At 38.6% G+C, this 22,908-nt stretch overlaps 1 protein-coding gene across 1 annotated transcript in view; it reads right to left on the bottom strand.

The window, feature by feature from the left end:
* LOC124721224 (tyrosine-protein phosphatase 69D) overlaps nt 1-22,908 on the bottom strand; it is a 459,889-nt gene that overhangs the window by 182,564 nt on the left and 254,417 nt on the right. The window contains exon 11 of the mRNA XM_047246080.1: nt 14,244-14,584. Within this exon, the coding sequence (XP_047102036.1) occupies nt 14,244-14,584 (341 nt within the window). The remainder of the gene's footprint in view (nt 1-14,243; nt 14,585-22,908) is intronic.

Below are 22,908 nucleotides of genomic sequence, written 5' to 3' on the forward strand. Positions count from 1 at the left end.
CTGCAATAGTTTCTATCATTTAAGGATGGTAGAAATAAGTGAGTCATGAAACAAGTCTGCCAGACAATTATCATTCATGCTTCAAGATATACTGGTTTATGTATGCAACGAGTTACTATCTGAGGTTGAAATGTACAGAAATTTGTTTAATGGCATATAACCCGCAACAAACATCATTATCAATAAAGCTGAATTATTTTTATGCTACTTCATGGCAAGCTCACAAAGCTCCAGTAAGATAAGGAATGGCTTAACATGGCAAGGTGTACGAACAATTTTAACACCACTGCATATAAGAAGGGATAACCAAACCGACCTCCAAAAACTTCTCATCAGACACGATATTCAGGGTCTTGGTTCTTCCCTGCTGTGAAAAATTAGATTGGGGAGGTGATACAGCTTGAATGATGAAATGTGTTGAATTCTGACTTAATGATAAGATAGTGATACACATGCTGAAATCATTTCATATACTATGTGAAACAAAACTCTGAAGATTAAAACCAGCCATGAAGAGAGTACTATACAAAGGGCACCTGATAAATAACTGATTCTAACACGAGCTCGTACACATATGAGATGCTTTAATATGTGACACATTTTTAGATTATACTTACAGTAATTATTTGTGATCTGTTCATTCATTACATCATTACTAACGGTCTCAGGTTTTTGGTAAAATAATGTTGTGACAGAAGTGTGATTAATAAGTGCGATTATTACTGAGAAAATCATTTTTCATCCTCATCAATCACATCTGCAAAGTCTCAATCTCAATCTCTCTCTCTCTCTCTCTCTCTCTCTCTCTCTCTCTCTCACACACACACACGCACACACACACACACACATGCGCGGGTGTGTGTGTGTGTGTGTGTGTGTGTGTGTGTGTGGACACTACCGTACTCACTAAAATCATTAAATCAGTCTGTTTCTACAACACAGGGTAAAAGAATGAGTAAAAAAGGTTTAAGCATTTATTAAAATGCTATGACAGAAGTATATGGTTGACTGACTAACATGCAAATAAATGATGAACCAACCGTCTTCAAACACATGGTGATACCTGCTCGGATCACAGCAGACAGACAGCTTCATTTGAACACAATATTTCACCAAGTTTCTTACTTCTTGCCCTCACCATAAGGGAAGACACAAAGCTGCATCCAGATGTTTGTTTGATAACCAAAGAAAGCCTGCATTATCATGCATTCAAGTCTCCTCCTAACAAGTTGATGGAAACAGTGTGACAAAATGCACATGCACTAGCCTCTTGTCAACATCAGCTACAATATACAGCCAGAAGCCAGTTTAATTAAATGCTATCTGTACGCCATAAGAAAAAACAGACACTGCTTGGAATGCACTTTTCAAAAATGTGTGAACAGCACATGCTACAAATTGTTGGGTTCCCATTATGAAGCAAGCAGCCGTACATCATTATTACATTCAATACTAAATTGAGGTGCTCATATGAAGTAATCTAGAAGGTAACAAAAACTGTACAACTCTTACTATATGGAGCAACTTAGACAAACTTATGTTTTATGGAACTGATCGCTTTACAAACAATGGGTCTGAATCCTATTTAACAAAAAGACTGCAAAAAGTTGTGCTGAATAGTTCAAACATTGTTTGCAGGAGAAAAAAAAATTTAGTGACTGTGGAGAAATAATGAAGAGATTTCATAGGGTTTAAATTTTGGTCCACTTCTATTCCTGATATATGTGAATGACCTCCCACCTAACATTCATCAAGATGATTTTTTGAGGGTTGTACCAGTGTTGCAATAAATGCAATTGAAGAGAAAGCAACAGAAGGAACTGTCAATGATGTTTCTCAAAGAGTTATTAAGTGGTTCTCTGAAAATGAACCCTTCCCGAATTTTGAGAAAACACTATATTCAGTTCTGTACAACAAAGAGAGTAATACCAACAACTGATATAGCACACGAACCAGGCATCGGTAAACAGGGTAGAATGCTCCAAATTTTTGGGTGTACACACTGACGAGAATTTGAATTGGAAAAAGCATATTACTGAGCTGCTAAAACAATTAAGTTCAACTACTTTTGCTCTTCGTACAATTGCTAGTCCTGGGAAGAAACAAATCAATCTCCTAACATATTTTACATATTTCAACTCAATAATGTCCTATGGAATAATTTTCTGGGGTAACTCATCAATTAGAAAGGAAGTATTGACTGCAAAAAAGTCCTGTTCATCCACAGTCAACACGTAGGTACCTCTTTGAGGAATTAGGCATTTTAACTGCTCTATACACATACAAACACTGTGAACATTAATAAAACAAACTGCAGGGACAGATTCCTGACTGGAAACAGAGGAAAACAGGTCCTATGAACATGTGCCCGGAAAAGCATTGTTGTCATGATAGATGGTGCTGATGAATGTTCTTCTTACCACATGCCGTGTGTTCCTCACATGTTGCCAGCTATGTGGTTGATGCAGCATACTGTAAGTGGCAGAATGGTCCAGTATCCACATCGGGGACAAGTTGAGATGGTGTTCGTGTGTGACCAAGCAGATGAAAACTGTCAAGAGGCAGAACCGAGTCCTCCAAATCCGATGTATGCACAGTCGGGCACCTCCCTGCACGTCCATTCGTCTGAAAGGACCCATGATCACACAAACACTCAAAAAGGGCTTGAAATGTTGTGTGATGTGGTTGACATCTATGAGGGTACTTGTTTCAGTATAGCTGTGCTGCCTCTTGACCGTTTCCATCTGCTTGGTCACACACAAACACCATTCTGCTGCTTACAGTAGGCTGCATCAATCACACAGCCTCCAACATACAAGAAACACATGGCACATGGTCAGAGGAATTTTCATTCATCAGTGGCACCTATCACGGTAATGATGCATTTCTGGACAAATGTCATAGGAACTCTTTTTGCTCCATTTGCAGTCAGGAACTCACCCCTGCAGTTCGTCTGTTTTATTAATGTTCATCCTGTGTATTCACTAATGTAATTTGCTACAAATATTCCATCACAATTTGGAAAGAAGAATGATGTCCATATCTACAACACTAATGGAAAAAATTTTCTTTATTGCCCTTTATTAAAGCTGCCAGTGGCTCAGAAAGGAGTTCCAAATGCAGCAACAAAATTTGTTGATCTTTTGCCCAATAACATAAGATGTGTGACAGGTAGCAAAGCCAGTTTTAAATCTAACCTATAATCATTTCTTCTGGACAAACCCTCCTATTCTATGGACAAATTATTATTTAAAAATTACTAGCCTGTATTTAAAAAAAAAAAAAAATCTTAAGTGTAGCTACATGGGTAGGGATGAAATATAACATGCGGCTGAAATATAATATGCAGCTGAAATATAATACACACATTAACATTAAAACTAATCAAGTATACGCATAAACTGACTTTCTTTTTCATAAAACAACCATTCAAATGATCTACGGAGCACACCATTCGCCAACCAACTAACAACTTACCTAGTTAACTAACAAATAAAAGATCACAGAGCACTTGAGGCAAACATTCCAGGCACTTCACTGTGTACGAAGTAAGACTGACATAAGCATGACAACACTGAAAACTGAGCAACTGTTAGATTTTCTGAAACAATGAAGCACTGTCCAATGTTTTAGTCATGGTGCAAGGTTAGTATACAGGGCAGAATGGCATTAATTATTGAAATTAACTAAACTTTTGTAATTGTCAATGTCACTGAAATTCTCCAGCAGCTGTGTGTAACTTAAGGTGTTATTTCATGTTATTTTGAAGGCTACCAGTTTCAGCTGAAACTGGTAGCCTTCAAAATAAAATAATGTCTTTAAGTTAAACAGCTGTTGGAGAATTTCTTTGACATTGACAATTACTTAATCAGCTGATGTTCACTGTCCATGATGGACCAGCAGAGAAAACTTTTGTGATGTCACATTGTGGGCTAGATGTGAGATGTTGCTTAGGGGTCAATGTTGGTGTTGGTAGATCAGGAAGATGGAGCATTCTCACCATCTTTGTTCCAGACAGCAGCTGCATAGGGATTCATATTATGACTGTCACATCAGTTGGGTAGCTATTGCCGATTGCATGGCACTTGCTGTAAAAATTAGGACCAATGTTGTATGACCAATGTTTTTTAGCACCATCAGATCCCACTTACATTAGCTAAGCTGTGACTGAAAGTGTTGCTTGTCAGAGCTTCCTCTCAAATTTCATTGTATCTTAGCACACAGCTAGAAGATGACTGACACACAGTTGTATTTAGAGGCCAGAGTAGAGAGTGTCTTGGCTTTAGTGACAATCCTTTGAAGGAGTAATGATTATCAGGAAAAAGTCAACTACCAGAGTTGATCTGACACAAGAGGAACTTAAACTGAGTATTTTGAGATAAGAAACCAATTGTCAGAAATGAATATTTCAGGCAGTAGGGTGTCTGAACTGAACAATGTGTCTGAAGCACATGCTTGTAAATCACTTATGTTTCAGTACAGCTGCCTGCTACAGTGATATTGTTAGTGTTGCCTTGAAAAACAATATAAAATTGTCTTTGCTGCATTCAAGTTGGAGTTAACTGCTGTTATCATTTCATTACTGGTTGCTAGCATTATTTGTTACAGAAACTTGCAGACATGTATTTCACAACAAGTGTCATCCTAATTACCAGAATTTTATCTTTGTTGAAAGAAACTTATGAGAGACTGGGTTGTTCAGCCCACAAAGAGCTGAGCAATGTTCTCAGCACATAATTGTTTGCACAGTTGAATTTGAAGTGATCGCATTGGATCATAGGGAAGAAGACCTATCAATATGCACACCATCAATTTGCCCATAAAGTGCATACTTCAAAGAATACTTTCTGGAGCATACTTGTGGAGCAGCAATTACACGCCATCATAAAAAATGTGCAAAGGTGTGCTGAAAAGTAATGTCTCAGAATTTTTTTGGTGAAAACTCCTGAAGCTTTTTAAATAAAATAATGTTATTAACATTTTACATCTTTATTCTCCACGTCTACACATTTGCAGCCCTCTGCCACTAAAAGGCTCCGAACCGTATCATGTAACATGGTGGTGTGTAATGTAACTATGTCGATGTGTGAGAGACCCTCATAAAACTGAAACCACAAATTCAAAGAGTTCAACCACACGTGGAGCACCCTCTCCTTCAGCATGACAATGCCAGACCACACACGAGTGCTGCGACATTTGCAACAATCCAACGTCTCAGGTTCACTATCATCTATTGTCCTCCATATGGTCTCAGTTTGAACCATCCAATTTTCATCGGTTTCCAAAACTTAAAGAACGACTTTAGGACTACACTTTGATGGTGATGAAGTGGTGCAAGCAGAGGTGAGGTTGTGTCTCTGTAAACAAGGTCAAACATCCTAAGGTAATGGTATCAACAAACTGCTCTCTCATTGGGAGAAATGAGTTTGTTGCCAGGGTGATTTACATTGAGAAATAAATACGTACACATGAAGAATAAAGATGCAGAATGATAATAATTTTCGCTTAATTTAAAAAGTTTTAAGAGAGTTATCCTATAAATAATTCGTTGGCATTACTTTTCACCAAGGCCTAATGTGTAAACAATGGAGCTTTGACTCAGAGTTCAGTTCAAGTTTGATGATGTCACTCAGAACAGTTGCTTTCAATTTTTCTTTCTATAAAGTGTAATTTATTTCAGTAACAAACTAAACAGTTGGGTTAAGTGAGCCTACTGATACCAGATGTTTGCGTCATCCCATGACAAAATGATGATGTGTCATGTGATCTCGTACAAGTGCAAACAGGAAGAGAACAGCACACGAGCAATTTTTTTTCTTTTTCATCTGTATTATTTTTTTGCAATATAAGTCCTCAATGTGTCTGATTTACAGACTCTTCATAAATTAAATAAAATTAATGCTGGTGATGTTAAGTCACAAAACTGAAAAAACTTCAATGCCTATAATATTTTATTTTGTAGATGTCTTGGTAAATTTCCATTTCATGCTGGCATTTCAACTGCTGCTCCTATACTATCCACAGCAAATTGCAAAGAATGGTCACTCAAGCCTCAATCAATTTTAAAATCATTTTGATGCCGACACAGATTTATAAAATTAAGTTTAATTTCATATTGGTTCGCACAGCTATTGCTGCAACAGTGGATTTTTGCAACACCTGAATACATTTCCTTGATGAAATTTATCATAGGTTTAGAGTTTTGTACACTATACAGACACTATGTTCTGTGCTTTCAGATACAACATACGGACATTTAACTAATTTTTCACCTGCAGTGCAAGAGTCATACGTCCAATTGAACCCTTGGCAATGAAGGTGGCATTTGTCCACTTCTGAAGCATGTCAGGTGAATACACTGCCATCTTCATTGCACCTTGTTATAGAAACTATATTTCTGTTAAGTTATGTTCACACCAGTGTGTTCCTGTTTTCTGGTGGTAATGTAGTGTGCTTTTTATATAGTAAATACTTTATAATGGTTTAAAGAAAATAACTGTCAAATAGAAAAGAGGTCTAAATAAATGCAGCCTGAATACAAAAATAAATCCAGTCTGAATCTCAATAGGAAAAGCTGTCTTTATTTAATACATTTATGGCTATGAAGAAGAAGTATTCTTAGGCTTTGTCACGGATAATAAAACAATATTTACACTCAAGTCAGTTGGTACTGTAGCTGTGTTTAAGTCAGATGATTCTTTAAGTGTCTTATAATATTCTGATTTAGAACTTGCAATGTAAGAGCGTGGAATAGTTTTTTCTAATTTATGCGAAAGGCCCTCAACGAAGTCAGTGATGTTTGCAAGAACATGTTATCAATTGTGCTCCGTCAACTGAAATCCACTGATTAAGTTCAATGATGTAATTTTCATCACAGTTTTCAATTTTTGCTTGTAAGAAACTTATTGCATCCCCAGGGGACATCACCTTCTGTGCCAGACAGGAAGGCTCGAGTGCTTTGAGGGAGCTAGGGCTATGCCACTGGTAGTGTAACTACAAGCACGATCACCCGTGGCAGATTGGCTCCAGTGCAGGAGTCAGATGAAGTGTGGCCTACACCATAGGGTAGTGGTGAAGGGGAGGAGACCCAGTTGTCAACCCACCTCAGGGAGCTAACCTCAAACCTCAAAATTAAAGCATAGCCCTTCAGATTAGGGATTGAGTGCATTGTTGATACCCTTGCCTTGTAAAAAGCCTACCACCGTGTACAGTTTAATACGGAATGACAGACTGTCTTAATGAAGACATACTGCACCAAGGAACAGGAATATGGATATATCAATGCTTAAATTTTAAACACAGAATATGCGTACACTACTGCATATACAAACTATAAACAGCATCGCTGAAAGGACACTGAGATATGGAATGGGAATTATTGTATTCCAGGACCTCAGGTGGACAGGAAACGGTGACATACACAAGTAGAAATTCTCGCTGTAGCATTCGGGAAAAGATGAAAAAACAAAGGAATACCAAAGTTAAAGGCAGTAAGTACCTGTTTCACAAGGGAAAAAATCTACAAAGGGACAGGAAAAAATGCAGCAAACCAACAGACTATATACTGGTATCGAAGAGACGGGCACACGACACGGAAATTGTGTGCACTTTCTGAGGAGATAATTCCGATTCTGACCGTTACCTAGTAGGAGCAAAAATGAGGCAGAAACTTGCTATGACTACTAAAGGAAATGGTGCCCAAGTAAAGAAATGGAATAAAGAAGAACTGTAATATAGGTCTACTGCCGAAGTATCACCATCTTTTTCTCGTACAATTGTCGGACAATGGTGCAAGGTCGGTATGTTTATTTCTGGATTTGGCACGATTAATTTAAGGGGTGACCAGATAACCTTTCTGTCACCAGCCCGTTACCACCGGGATGGAATGTGTGTATGCCAACTGTCTGTTTTGTGTGTTATTCAAGTTAAAGAGAGCATAAATGTTATAAATATTTGCAAATAGTGTAACATATGTGGGACTTCGAAACTGGCTGGGAATTCATCTGGTGGGATGTGGAAAGCTGCCTACAAACCACATCCAGGCTGGTTGGCACACCACCCTCCTGTTAATCCTCTGGACAGATTCGATCCAGAGCTGGCACATCTCCCCATCCCATAAGTGGCTAAGAAAGGCTAGAGCACTAGCGAAGGAATAAAAGCACAAAAATTTACGAAAAAATTAAAGAAGGAACTTGAAAACATACTCCAAAAGTAACAGCAAGTGAGGACAAAGGGAGAAATTTGCTGACAGATAAACTAGATGTAATGCATACAGGGAGAGAATACTTCGAGGGAATTTTGGAGGACAACCCTACTGAGAGTGAGCAGCTACTCTACTGAACAGAGGATCCAACGATAGAAGAGCACACATTACAGAAAGTACAAGAGGTAGTACACTGCTTAAAAAATTACCAAGTACCAGGAACTGACAGAAAAACTGCCGAACTGTTGAAAATGTGGGAACTGGTCTCCACAAGCAAATCCACAAACTTAAGAAAAATAAGTCTCATTATTCAAATTATTGACAAATTACACCACGGATTGTAACCTATAAAATTCTCTGTAGTCTTACCTACAATAGGTTAGCTTTATATGCAGAAGAGATTCTGGGCTAATATCAATGTAGATTTCGGTCTAAAAGATAAACAACAGCTCAGATATTTGTGCCAAGCCAAATACACGAAAAGGCATACGCGCATAATACTGTATTTATCTTCATAACTTCTATGTAGACTTCAAGCGGGCCTCCGATAGTCCCGACAGGGTAGAAATGCTAAGCAATTTGTTACTGCTTAATATGCCGTCTAAGTATGTTTCACTCACTTGGGCAACATTGGCTAGCTCCAAAGCTGCAGTGAGACAGGATTTAGCATTAGTAAAGGAGTGAGACAATGAAGTGCCCTCTTCAGAATGCTGGTCAGTCAGTCGTCTGGAAGCTTCAAGTGTGTGGTCACACAAGCAACAAAGTCAATGCCGATGGTGCAGCAATTATTAGTAGAAGAAGAGTTTCATTAGAGAGAACAATATGTGAATGAAAGAAGGACACAACCTAAGGGGCTTGTTATCAAGTGAAGACTACAGGAATTTCACCAGGAAGGAAAATAATAACTTAAACTATCAGCAGCAGGCCTCAATTCTGAACATGTACATAACTTTGACTTTCTAGGATCTAATATTAACAAAGTATTTCTTTCTCCACTTGGAATCTGCACATGTTGACAGCAACATGTGAAAGAGACTGCACATCGGTTAGTGGCCTGGCAGCTCATGTAGTCATTGTGAGGACAGTTGCAGGTAACCAATAAAAGGGGAAAATTACAGGTTGCTTTTAGTGCTCAAACTGAAATTTTTTGCCTTGCTCACATAGGTTAGTTTTAATTACTGTGAACAATTCTGCTGCAGATTGTTGACCACCATTTCCTGGATACACAGAACACCTTCAGATCGTGCTTAGTGAGTTTAAATTCAGGGCTACAAAATGCACCGTCTACGGTAGTTTAGTTACCAATCACTTAAAATCGGTTACCAATGGAGCATCTCACGTTTCCGCCGTACTTAGTGGCAGCTGCTTCCAAAATTGCTCCGTATTACATGTAAGTAACAGCACTTGTTAAGTGATCTGCAATGTTTGTTTGTCACCACTAACCGAGCTGTAGCCCACAGCAGATGTGAAAACACTGCAGTGAAAAGTGACAAATATCAACTAGCAAATGATTTTAATCTCACTATAAGCAGCAACATGTGCTTCCACACACCTAAGAAATTATTGGCTTCCAGGTTGCTAAACAGACAGCTGAAACTGCAAGTATAGAGGGTCACGTACCAGCACGATCGGATTGACTGTGACCGACGGATGTGACATGTCAACAACGGTGAGTACTAACGAGTGGCAGCTCGGGATACTTGAATGTACGGTTCTCGGCCACATCTATGGGGAAGTTTCTGGCTATCTAGAACAAATGCCAAGTCGGATCACATCACACCGGGAGGTGACGTTGTAAGATCGATAAAAAGTAGGAGAATAGTCCGGCCCGGGCATGTCCTTAGGATGCATACTGGAAGGATGACAAAAAAGGTTTTTGAATGAAGGCCAACTATACCTAAAAGTCACAGGGTGGAGAACCAAACTGGAGAGAGAGAGAGAGAGAGAGAGAGAGAGAGAGAGAGAGAAAGCTCGTTTAAGAGGCCAAGACCCATACACAATTTTAATGCCGTGAGGAGGAGAAGGTGGAGATGGAGAAGTTAGGAGTAGGAGTAGAAAAAGAAAGAAAACTCATTACATTTTCTTTTGGAGAGCATTACAATTCCGTATTATACATGTGCATGTTGAGTTTTAACAGTGTAACATATTTTGACATTTTCACAGTTTTCTTCAATTGGGGCTATGTTAATTAGCAAACTTACATTCACAGGAATGGTGCAGACTCATAAACTAGCATGCAAAACTTAAGGACAAAAGTAACTTTTGCATGATGTGTCAATGCCAAGCAACATAGCACAATGAAACTTGGAACACATATAGAAAGTACTGCTAAAGTATAGCACAGAAGGTAACTGACACTTTTATTCAAAGTCAGTAATTACACTGAAGTCTTCGAGATTTATGATGACCACCTGCACATTACATAAGGTGGGACATGGTTCTTAATAGTGTATGTGATCATCAATGACAGAATGCACGATTTGCAACATGTTCCCATGCTGGTAAGGAGTTTGGTAAGGAGTTTTTGTGGTAGGGTGTTCCAATCATCCACCAGTGCAGTTGACAACTGCTGAATGCTCATTGCTGCACATGGTCGTGCTGCACGGAATTTAAGTCACAGTAACTGTCATTCCAAGAGCTGCTCCGTCTATGCTGCTTGATGCAGCCATGCATTGTCATTCGACAATGAAAGAAGCACATGAGGAAGGAGTACAGTGTCACAATAACATTGACCAGTGAGTGTAGCATGTTCAAAGATTTGAAGGTCAGAACACACAAGCAACATTACGCCTCTCCATACCGTAATACTTGGACCACCAAATCAATTGTGTTTGACAAAGTTACTGGGTCCATTACATATTCTCATATGGTGAGTAGTGGGAACACGTGATGCATCCAGGAACATTATCAAACATAATCATTTTGGTGGTCCACGCATAATGGTGTGGGGAGGCATAATGTTGTGTGGGTGTACTGACCTCCAAATCTTTGAACATGATACAATCATCTGTCAATGCTATTGTGACACTGTACTCCTTCCCCGTGTGCATCTTTTCAGGGGACCATCTGGCCCTGATTTAATTTTTATCGATGACAATATGTGACTGCACTGAAACGCACAGGTGCAGGCATCCTCGGAACTAGATATCTGCCAAATAGGCTGGCCTGCCCAATTTAAATCCCATTGAGCATGTGTGTGATGCGTTGGAGAGAGGTACTGCAGAATGCTCACATGCACGAACGATCATGAAGCAGTTGTCAACTGCACCAGAGGAGGAAAGAAATACCCTGCCGCAAGAATTCCTTCCTTACCAACCTTGTGGGCTGCACAGGAGCATGTTGTTGAGCATGCATTGCCACCTGTGGTGATCACACATCCTGTTAAGAACCATGTCCCACTTTCTGTATTGTCCAAGAGACCATCATAAAAAAATCAGGGACAAGTAGTGTAATTATTTTAAGTGTCATTTCTGTTCATCTCTCAGTGCACTTATTTCAGTTACTTTCTGTACTATATTGTTTCAGTTCTTGTATGTATGGTCCAAGTTTCATTGAGCTATGATACCTGGTAGTGACACATCATGCGGAAGTTACTTTTGTTCTCAGGTTTTGCACACTAGTGTACTAAGTAGCTACCGTTAGTGCCAACTAAAATGCGTGTTTTTGGTTGGTTGGTTGTTTGGGGAAGGAGACCAGACAGCGTGGTCATCGGTCTCATTGGATTAGGGAAGGATGGGGAAGGAAGTCGGCCGTGCCCTTTCAGAGGAACCATCCCGGCATTTGCCTGGAGCGATTTAGGGAAATCACGGAAAACCTAAATCAGGATGGCCGGACGCGGGATTGAACCGTCGTCCTCCCGAATGCGAGTCCAGTGTCTAACCACTGCGCCACCTCGCTCGGTGCGTGTTTTTGGGCCGGGTTAATTAAAGAAATATACTTTACTTCAGGATATTCACTTTTAAATTAGAATAAAGTTCATGAACATTACTTAAATTAACTTTTTAGTTCATATTATCCCTGCCTCCCGCTCCTCCTTTGTGCACTCCACACCTTTATACCTGGTAAAACTCTAGGCTGTTCATCACTTTGATAAAAATTTGTAACTAAGTTACTTCAAGTTTTGGCTTTGTTCCTATTGTCAGGCTGGGTTCTTCTAAGAAACACTTTTATTTAAATAAAATACTGTACTTACTGCACTGAGTAATCAGAGATTTGGAATGTATTTCAAATTTCTTGCCATGACCAGTAGAGCGAAGTAGGGATACTTTGCTAGTGAAGGTGTTTCTTCTTTATAGTTTGATGCACATTGTTCCTTTTGTTATCAACCAGTAAATCCACATTAGCAACTTTTTTTTCAACAGTATTTTCAAACACAATATCATTTTCTGGCACTTCAATGACTAAACCACATTTTCTTTTCTTTTTATATTTAGCCCTAATTTGGAAGTTTCACTTTTGCATACCCTTCTGTACAGTTGTTGACATTAATAACAACACTGAAAGTATTTTAAAAATTAAAAAAAAAAGATGTTTACTGATGTTTGAACAAATACAGATTGTGTGAGACTCTCATAAAAAATACCTAAAATATGTAATGTGGGGGGAAAACTCACAAAGGAACAAAAGTTCCTCCTTTATTTTATTTTTCCTGTGATAGCCTATACTTTGAGCATTAATTTGGAAAAACAGATTCTTGGTATTGTACCTTTCCAGTTAGGTGATATTTAGTGTAATTCTGAACAACGTTTCTTAATAAATAAATCACAAAAATAAAAGAATACCTTTTTTTTAATTGCATTGGTGGGCTTATTTGATGGCTTTCGGTAAATCTGTTTACAATCCTTACACTTCAGAGTACATAACCAACAAATTTCACACAGATTGGATGATAAATGAAACAAGTTTTAATTTATTTTCAGAAAACTAGTAAGAGTAATTTTGTGCAATCACAGCGTTAAATATGTAGAAACTCCCAACTCTCGAATGCTATTTAAAATTGGAGATTTCAAAAAATTTGGTATGGTGACTTATTTGTGTATGGAGAACAAATAAGTCAAGTTTCATCCCAATATGAAAGGGTGGGTGAGAAAAAGCCTTTTTTTTTTTTTTTTTTTTGCTGAGCTGATGTGGAATAGCCCATACCAATATATAACATAAACTCAAATATATCTTTTTAACTAGTGGTAGAGGCAAAAGTAAAGGTGAACGTTACATTAATCAAAACATAGAACTCAAATAATTTTCAACTACATTAGCACTGCGGCTACATAGTGAAAAAGGCACGTGCCAAACAGGAAAATTCTGAGGATGTGCAGCTCATTTAAAAAGAGTGTCACTAAGAAAGTCAAGTGTGACCACCTATCACTTAGACTACTGTTTGATTTTGTGGGATCCTTAGCATGCCCGTATAGATAAATCCCAAAAACATATGCATGTTTTCTCATTCAGTGTAAAAATATTAACAGATAAAGGATTCTGATGAGAATACAACTAACATGCAATGATTCACATGGAAAACTGCTCTTAAAATAATAATCACTTCCGTGAATTACCAAAGAATGTGTGTCTTCCTTTAAAATCTGTATTTTAATGGTTGAAATGTGAAACAGTATGAAAAATAATGAGAGGGCTTGTATTCACAGTCTCTCCAGAATGCCCATTCTAAGACAACTGTTGCTCTCAATTATCTTGCCTGCTCTTCACATGCACAAGAAAGGAAAAAATGTGTGTGTATGAAATCCTCTATCTAGTCTGAATGACTATTTAATGAATAGCTGCAGTCATCTTGTACAATTATACTCACACACATATATCCTTTGGATGAATTTCACAAACAATTATGAAGAACTGGGAAGCTTTCTTACTCATACCTTTCCTACTCCGAACCATTCACAATGCATGCATGTATAAATTGAACATAACCATGTATCTCCATACTTGTGTTGTCACTACCACTACCACAATTTAGAGAAAAAGTGTATGTTGCATATATTAATTCACATCTAATAATGAAATAGCTGATGCTACTGAAACAACTCACCTATAGCAACATATGGGTCCATTTCTTTCTGATATTCGGGACATTGATAGTTTGAACAACCAACGACCTTGTTCTTGCACTTTGTCCCAAACAAAATGTGCCAATTTATCTCGGTCAGGTACTGTAGGAGGTGTATGGCAATGAGCTACAGCCATTTCCCCCACAGTGCGAATGCGTGTGACAGCCGATACACGCACAGTAAAGTTTGTATTTGGGGGAACATTGTTATCAAAACGAGTAGTAAACACTTTCCCATCAACAGTACGAACACGCCGTTTCCAATCAAGTGTTTCAATAACACCATTTTCATTCTTAAACATTGCTGTGCCTTCAATGGAAACCTAAAGAACAAAAATGTCATTGTCACATATCATGAAACAGATTAATATGTCGATCCCCCAAATCACAATCAACAACTTCACAGCTACAATCAACAACAAAGATCACTCCACAGGAGTTAAATAGTTTAAGGATAAAAATAAGGTCATAATCACACTCCATTTTTTTCTCAATAGTTTGCTTCTTTTGAAAACCACATGCTTACTAATACTGTGACAGCTCAATCCATTAATACTACCTTCAATGGCAGCACTTGTTGCTCAACATGACACATCCAGTATGTGTAATTTCCATTTCATGTTAAATGCTGTAAAAAAATTATAATTTGAGAGTAGTTATAACTGGAACAAAGAACAAACCTTCTGAAGTCCATCTACGCAAATATTTGTATACCACCCGCCATCTCAACACAGTGCTACCTCAACAGAAAGTGAACAAGATTTCTTGCATTACCATCTAACTATACATTTTATTCACATGCAAATTCTGCCTCCATAGCAGAGTGGTCAGCTCAGTTGACTGCCATGCAGAGGCCCCACAGTCTGTTCCTGGTACTGCTAGGAATATTAATTGGTGGGAGGGCTGAAGCAAAGTGCACTCAGCTTCATGAGGTCAACTGAGGAGCTACTGGACCCAGTGGTAGTGGCTCCAGGTGCTGAAAACTGACAGTGGCCAGGTGAGTTGTGTGCTGACCCCACACCACTCCATACCGCAACCAATGATGCCACTGGCAGAGGATGTCAAGATGCTCAGTAAGTACCAATGGGCCTACCAGGGCCTGTGGATGGAGTTACTACTCACATGTAAGAGATTTCAATAAATATGAATTAGTACATACACTAAATCCAAAGCATATTCATTGTAAAAAAATAGTATTAATTCCAATAAAGGCTAATGCCTTGTTCACTTTGAGTACCTTTACCTGTTTTTTAATACTGGGTGTGCTTATTTCCTTGCCAACCATTAATGACTGTGTGTGGCAGTTAAGCACTAGTACAGTAGAAAGAATGCATTTTTAAATGCAGAATTTAATATTTCAGCTTTCTGCCTATTGTCTTTAGTTTTAACAGTACACTGGTCTACTAGAGACTATAAAGAATGTTTCAATCAAATGATTGACGTAAGGTATGAGCACAGCTTCCTACAATTTTCTGATAAATCTTTTGTCAGAATCTGACTGGGACATTGTTGCAGGCTTCATGCATAGATCACCTTCTGGACATGCAAGTTTCCAGCAAGTTTTCTGTATTTAAACTAACAACCCAATGTAGGAAGAGAGTAACAATTTCTTTTTTTGTAATGCAATATTCTTAAAATGGAACCATTAAATTAAGTTGAGCCCTATGCAATCTTTTATTACCTTCCTGGTATGTATGTATTTAAAGCTAATTTTTTTACTGTGTTTGGACTTTAATGTCACATCTTCAACCTGTAACCTGTTATGTACACTTTAGTGACTATCTTTTCTCTCAAACACAAATACTCTCCTTGCTTTCTTGATGAACTTCTTGCCTTTGCTGACCATTGTCTGTAATAGCAACATGGTTGATTGCTTATCCTCGTCTCTATGATAACTCTCTCAAAAATTTTGGGTCTATTTGTAGCCAACAGGTCCAAAATCTCTCTTGCATATGTGTTGGACTAGTTGGTCAAAACAGTTTGATGATAACATTTTTAGTATTACTTCACCAAACTATGTTTGCATCAATAGTACATGTGCAGTTTTACCTAGTCGGTACTAGGTAAATTAAAGTCACCTCCTACTAAAGTTGTATGCAAATAAGAAAGTGGATCATGGGGCAGTACACATGGTAAGCTGCAGTGTATCAAGTGATGCTCCAGCCAATAGCATCTTTTAACATGTCTGTAGTATGCATATACAATTTTCAGCATTGATTTTCATGTTAGTTAACGTATGCTGAAGGTGTTTAGCCACTGTAGGGTTCACTATGGATGGCATAAAGCAAGCACGACAGGTATTACTTTAAGAAGAGATGGTGATAGTTTCCCAAGTGTGTAAATGTTTGCAGTGAGAATCAGAAGTAGAAATTCTGGTCCAGTGTGACACTTACCCCACGTTGCCTGTTACCAAAGAAAGCAATCGATGAAGGGGGTAGCTTGGAACAGAGAGAGAGTGCACATTGGTGACAACACAAAGCGTTCTCCATCTCTCTCCATACAGAACTCATCATGGAGCCACCATCTTAGTTGCACACCACTACGCCACCATAAGATCAGGATATTTCTATGCTGTTGAATAGGGTGTACCTCTAAAAGTATGTCAGTATGACAACCAGTGGAAACATCCACTTATTAATTTAACTCTGTCACCACTGGTAACTATGCTGCATTAAAATTTGCAGCTGTACTAATTTTGGACCTTTTTAGATCTAATGCTTCTGCTGCCTGTTGCTATGACCTTCAATTTTCTCGGAGGTGTAATCAATCTTTTTGATACATTTTACATGTCACTGAAACTTTACCTACTGTCTAACTTTTATTTCAACATAAGCTCAGATCCTCTGATTATTATGTGAGGCTGATTGCTTTTTTGGAAAGGCACGAGTTCTGGAAATCCGCGGCAAATTCTTTGGCAGTTAAAAACTGCTATTTCAATATTCTCATTTGACATATTTTTATCGAATCAGTTCCATAACCAGTGTCTCCTTCGCCAGATTTTTGATACAGGTTTTGGAGTTTTGCCTAACCAAAGACACATGTGAACTATCCAGAGCAATTCTATTAGTATCAGTTCTTCATTGCACGCAAGGAATCAGCAGTCAAGCTCAATGTAGAACTGATGAGGCCTCCAGTTCAGACCTTCCACTCAGTGAGAGGTTAGACAACAGTCAACCCTCCGAATATTGCTGTAAACTGACAGTTCATGTCAAACTTAATTAGTGAGGCTTGTTGTCTTCACCATTTCCATCAGTCTCAGGAAAGAACTAAGAATTGTCTAAGGTCTCAAGATTTCAGTCATTGCTGATAGAATGAAAAAATGACGTTTTGCCATTCGTGCACCAAGGTTCGTCGATGAGTACACCATCGCAGGCACTCCTGTCTGTGATGCAGAGTCAAGCGTAACCGCAGAAATAGTCTCTGAGCTGGTAGTCCATGCTGCTGCAAATGTCGTCAAACTGTTCGTGCAGATGGTTGTTGTCTTGCAAACGTCCCCATCTGTTGACTCAGGGATCGAGACGTGGCTACACGATCCGTTACAGCCATGTGGATAAGATGCCTGTCATCTTGACTGCTAGTGATAAGAGGCCGTTGGGATCCAGCACGGCGTTCCGTATTACCCTCCTGAACCCACCGATTCCATATTCTGCTAACAGTCATTGGATCTCGACCAATGCGAGCAGCAATGTCGCGATACGATAAACCACAATCGCGATAGGTTACAATCCGACCTTTATCAAAGTCGGAAACGTGATGGTACGCTTTTCTCCTCCTTACATGAGGTATCACAACAACGTTTCACCAGGCAATGCCGGTCAACTGCTGTTTGTGTATGAGAAATCGGTTGGAAACTTTCCTCATGTCAGCATGTTGTATGTGTCGCCACTGGCGCCAACCTTTTGTGAATGCTGTGAAAAACTAATCATTTGCATATTACAGAATCTTCTTCCTGTCGGTTAAATTTCACGTCTGTAGCATGTCATCTTCGTGGTGTAGCAATTTTAATGGCCAGTAGTGTATCATTAAGCACAACCAAAATGATTTTGCTGTTTAATTCAACACAGAAACATGCAACCAACTAAAGAATATGCAATGCATAAATTAAGCACTGAGGCTCTCCGAGTGAACTGCTGGTAATTAGTGCCTGCTGCTTGAGAGCTTATGAACAGTGACCATCACAAAAACTCTGGAGCTCCATGTGCCACTGATGTACATGGTGGGCGTCAAATACGATACTGTGTAACATCAAACCATTGTGCTGCTGACAAAGAGATTAAAAAAAAAGTGGGATAGAGAGATTAGTGCCTAACATAACAGCTCTGATAACCTTACTACATATGGGACTTTGAAGTTGATGGATTATGTCTGCATCCATTCTCACCATAGTGTATCAACAGAAATAATTTTTAATCAGCTCAACAGAACTGAAGTTGGATTACTGCTCACTGGTGACAGGAACTTTTCTATGATGAGAGACATTTTCTGCCTCATAGAACAAACAGTTGTAGCACCACTGCTGGAAAAAACACAAGAGGGTATATGCAGCATTTTGTTGGGGGAATCTTTTCATGACATTCTCTAGGAACATTAATCCTTGTGGAAAACATTCTGTAATAATTTGGTTATTAATCTAGCTTCAGAGTGCTGTCTGGACAATAAAATGTCTTATCACATGGCTAGCAGTGACTTCAAAAAGATTTTCCTGGACCCAAATTCCTTGCATCTTAATGCGAAGCTCACTTTAGATGTGAGAAGGCAGTAATTTTTTAAATCATCATCATACTTAAGTGGAAAATATATCACTTAATATGTAATACATGGAGAAGACATGTGTTACATCTTTCTGTTTCTTGTTGGTATTTACACCAAGATATCGACACATTTCTTCTCTCTTCACTAGCTGGTCATTTATTCTGATTGTGGGGTTCTTTGCTCTTGAAATGTTCCATTTCATAAACTATAAACTGTTTTGTGTACTACTATCAGTAATTTCCTTTGTGCATCAATCATTTAGTGTTTTTCTGAACTTGTCTTCTGTTCTAATTTTGCCCCAGTGTTGGCAACATCTATTATTACCAGATCAAAAGCATTGGCCATATATCCTCTAGTGTTTCTTCTATTTTGAGTCTGTTTCAGCTGTGACTATGACACAATACCAAAGCTCTCAGCTACATGTAAGGACCTGTATAGAGCCCTTGGTGCCTCGTAGGAGAACATGTGTTGCTTGCCTGAGTGCCTCTGCTCATTCCCTGGTGAGGGCAGTAGCCTCCATGATGCGACCAAGCAGTTCATCTCACATATTCACGTATCATATTTATATCTCAGACTTCAACCCCATATACAAAAATCTAATGGTGCGGGGCTGTCAATCATGGCAGGGAGTTAATTGTGTTACAAGTACCAATCCAGCGATTACGGTAAGGGTGGTTGAGCCGTTCCCTCATATGTCTGGTAAAACGTGGATGGGCTTCATCATGCTGGCAGTGCACTACAGTCCACATGGCCAAAGAAACGTTTTCAAGGTGTTGAACAAACAAACTTTTCAAATAATGCAAGTTTTTCTGTCCCATCATACGCGCTTCTAAAATGACTGGATCTATCAACACGAAACGTGTTCTTTCTTGGAAACGATCTGGAGTAGGACATATGTCCATATGAGGTGTTTTTGCTTCAAAGTATCATTCCTATCATATCCTTGAATACTGACCACTCCTCCTGGGACACCCTGTATCTACGACCTATTTGTCATCTGAGGTTTTGGCAATATGTGGTGCATGATTCAAAACATATTAAGTGAATATCCTTGTTCTGAAACTGTACTGCATGGGGCTCATGCCAACCACGTTTGTGTCCTGAGGTCGCTGCATAGGAGCTTTTCACATGTTTTGGCTTGAGAATTTAAAATAAATAATCTAGTGTCTTTGCCCCTCCACCTTTTTTTTTTAGTATAAAGTTACACACTGATCTTTAATGTATGCCTTGACTCCTGTTTTTCAACTCTTATTTTCTGTCATAGTTCTTTATATTGTTCTTTGACTGGACAGAACAGATTAAACTTTCTTCCTTGTTTTCTTTCTCCCTTCAATCTCTGGTGGTAGCATCTGATCATAAATGGACTTGTAACTCATTCCTAATCTTAGAGTACGTCACACTTTGGGGCTTCCTTCTCTAGAAATTGGCGTGCTTTCTGGTGTGGCTGTAACTCTTTTTGTTTCATGTTTCACACTGGACCAATATCTTTTTTAATTTCTGCATACTGTTTACTTTCCAACAAAGGCTTTTGTTTCTTACAAAGGTAACAAGTAATTTTTTAGCTTGCTGAATTAAGCTGTTTTCTGTATTTCTTCTTGGACAGTATTCCATGTGTCATTCTCCAGTTTTCCTGTGTTGTAAATTAGGAGATTACTTAGAGGTTTAGAATCCATATTCTGTTCCTCTCATTGCCCCCTTCGAAGAACACCTGGTCTTTGTATCACTAGCTGCATTATTTGTTCCTTTTCGCACATTGCTTACTGTTTTTGCAATCCTCCTCTAGATTGCCTGATTCTCCAGAAGGGATGAAACTGGTCCGTATTCCTTACAAAACCTTGCAAAATGACTGTACTCCTGGCAGTTGTGCCATTTGGTGAGTGCAAGATAATCCATCATAGTGATTGACTGAAACTGAATGTACATTCTTTTCAGTATATCTATGGTCTCACTTTTTCATTTCCTTCAAGCACAATCTACTGCCAGTTTTTTTCTCTGGACAGTTTTAAATGTGGCTTTTGTTTCTTCTAAGAATTGGTTCTTATCTGTAGTTCCCTCAAAGTTCTGTTTGTATATTGGCTACATGAGTTCACTTTCTGGCATAGTTACTGGAATATCATTTACACTAACTGATTGAAAGTATATGAACACCGTATGTAATGCAGAATTGACCACTATAGTCTGTCCAAAATAACTTTAGGATTGACACTTCAGGAGGAGCACGTGGAGATATGGAACAGAGTTGCTACATCCCACATGGAACACACTGCAATCTTACATTTCATTCAACTCGCTCAAACAGGCAAACTATTCACTTTATAAATATCGAACTTTCATCAATGTGTTCTGAAAGAGTTACACTATGTTTTGATTTTAGTTTTATCTGTGGCAACAATTGATTAAGGTGATACCAGGACAGTTTACGAAAGTACGTTCCCTCATGATGTTTCAGAATTTTCAAAATGCGGGGAATTCTTGTTGTTGTTGAAGTTAGATGAATACGTTAAGTGAATGAACTCTTAAGAATTCATCAGACTTTCGTATGTTCAAAACAAGAACACTGTCAGAGATCTCTAATGCAAAATAATTGGAGTTATATATGACAGACAATGGTCCACTCGCGCATCAACTACTAATCAGGCGCCCATACAGTTTTGACACGGGAAACAGATCGCTATAGGTTTGCAATGAAATTGTGATTAATTTTTGGGATCCACCTACTTAATTCTAATGCAACCAAAAATAAGATTAAATGTGTTTATCACGGTGGGAAAATGTATCTTAAATAGGCCAACCTCTATTGTTTAGAAAGAACAAAAACAATACATATAACAAGGCCCCTGTATTTCAGCAGTTATATTGTAAACAGTAATATTTATTTTGTGTGATGTGTACTGAATGCCTGAGATGAACTTCCTTTGAAATTAGTAGCTATTAAGGCCTTATTATTAAAATTTCAGATGATATAATTTTGTTATGCAGGCACTTACAGATGTAAGCTGCACACACCAAACAGGTAGCTGTATCCACCTGTGCTCCATTCTATTGAGGATAATGGAGAAACTCCACCCATGTCGCTTTCATCTCTATGACATATTCTTGAAGTGTCACTGTCAAGTGTCACTGTCAAGTGTCACTGTCAAGTGTCACTGTCAAGTGTCACTGTCAAGTGTCACTGTCAAGTGTCACTGTCAAGTGTCACTGTCACTGTTGTGGTTTAGTGAAATTATCATCTCCTCTAATGAATTTTCCAAAAGAGCTTCATTTTGCCATGCCCTTTCCATGATGTTCTGTGTATGTTTGATGGCTCTCTTCCAGTCTTCAGCATCTCTTGTGAGTGCTTCAACTGCAGCAAGGGTAAATTTATTATTCTTCCTGGCAACTTAACCTTTAATCTGGGTCCATGTTAACTCCATTGGGTTGGAACGGCAGTGGTATGGTGATAGCCTAACAACTGTATGCCAATGTTTTTTTGCCAGTTCATCAATTTTGTATACAGGGAATTGTGTCTTATGGAGAGGTATTTGTTCCATAATCTCCACCTTTTTGAGGTCATCACTTACATCAATGTTATGATGCTGAAGCCAATCAATCATTTCCTCCTTTCAGTTTGCCATGGTAGGTGCCTTATCAACAACAACTGAATGTTAAGGAGCATTATCTAGTACAATTTCTGACTGTTTTTCAAGATTTGGTGCTAGCAAATCTTCAAATCACTTTGTAAATGTAACATGGTTCATTTCTTCGTGATAATCTCCTGCTTTCTTTGATTTAGACAGCATGAGACTGATTGTGAGAAAACCATGCAAGGTGCCTGCATTAAGTAGTAGTCCGCCACCCTTGCTAAAAAGCATTACTATTGTTCCTTCTGCTGTGTCGTCTGTGCAGCCCTGCTTGA

This window comes from Schistocerca piceifrons, chromosome X (assembly GCF_021461385.2).
Source record: "Schistocerca piceifrons isolate TAMUIC-IGC-003096 chromosome X, iqSchPice1.1, whole genome shotgun sequence".
Lineage (NCBI taxonomy): Eukaryota > Metazoa > Arthropoda > Insecta > Orthoptera > Acrididae > Schistocerca > Schistocerca piceifrons.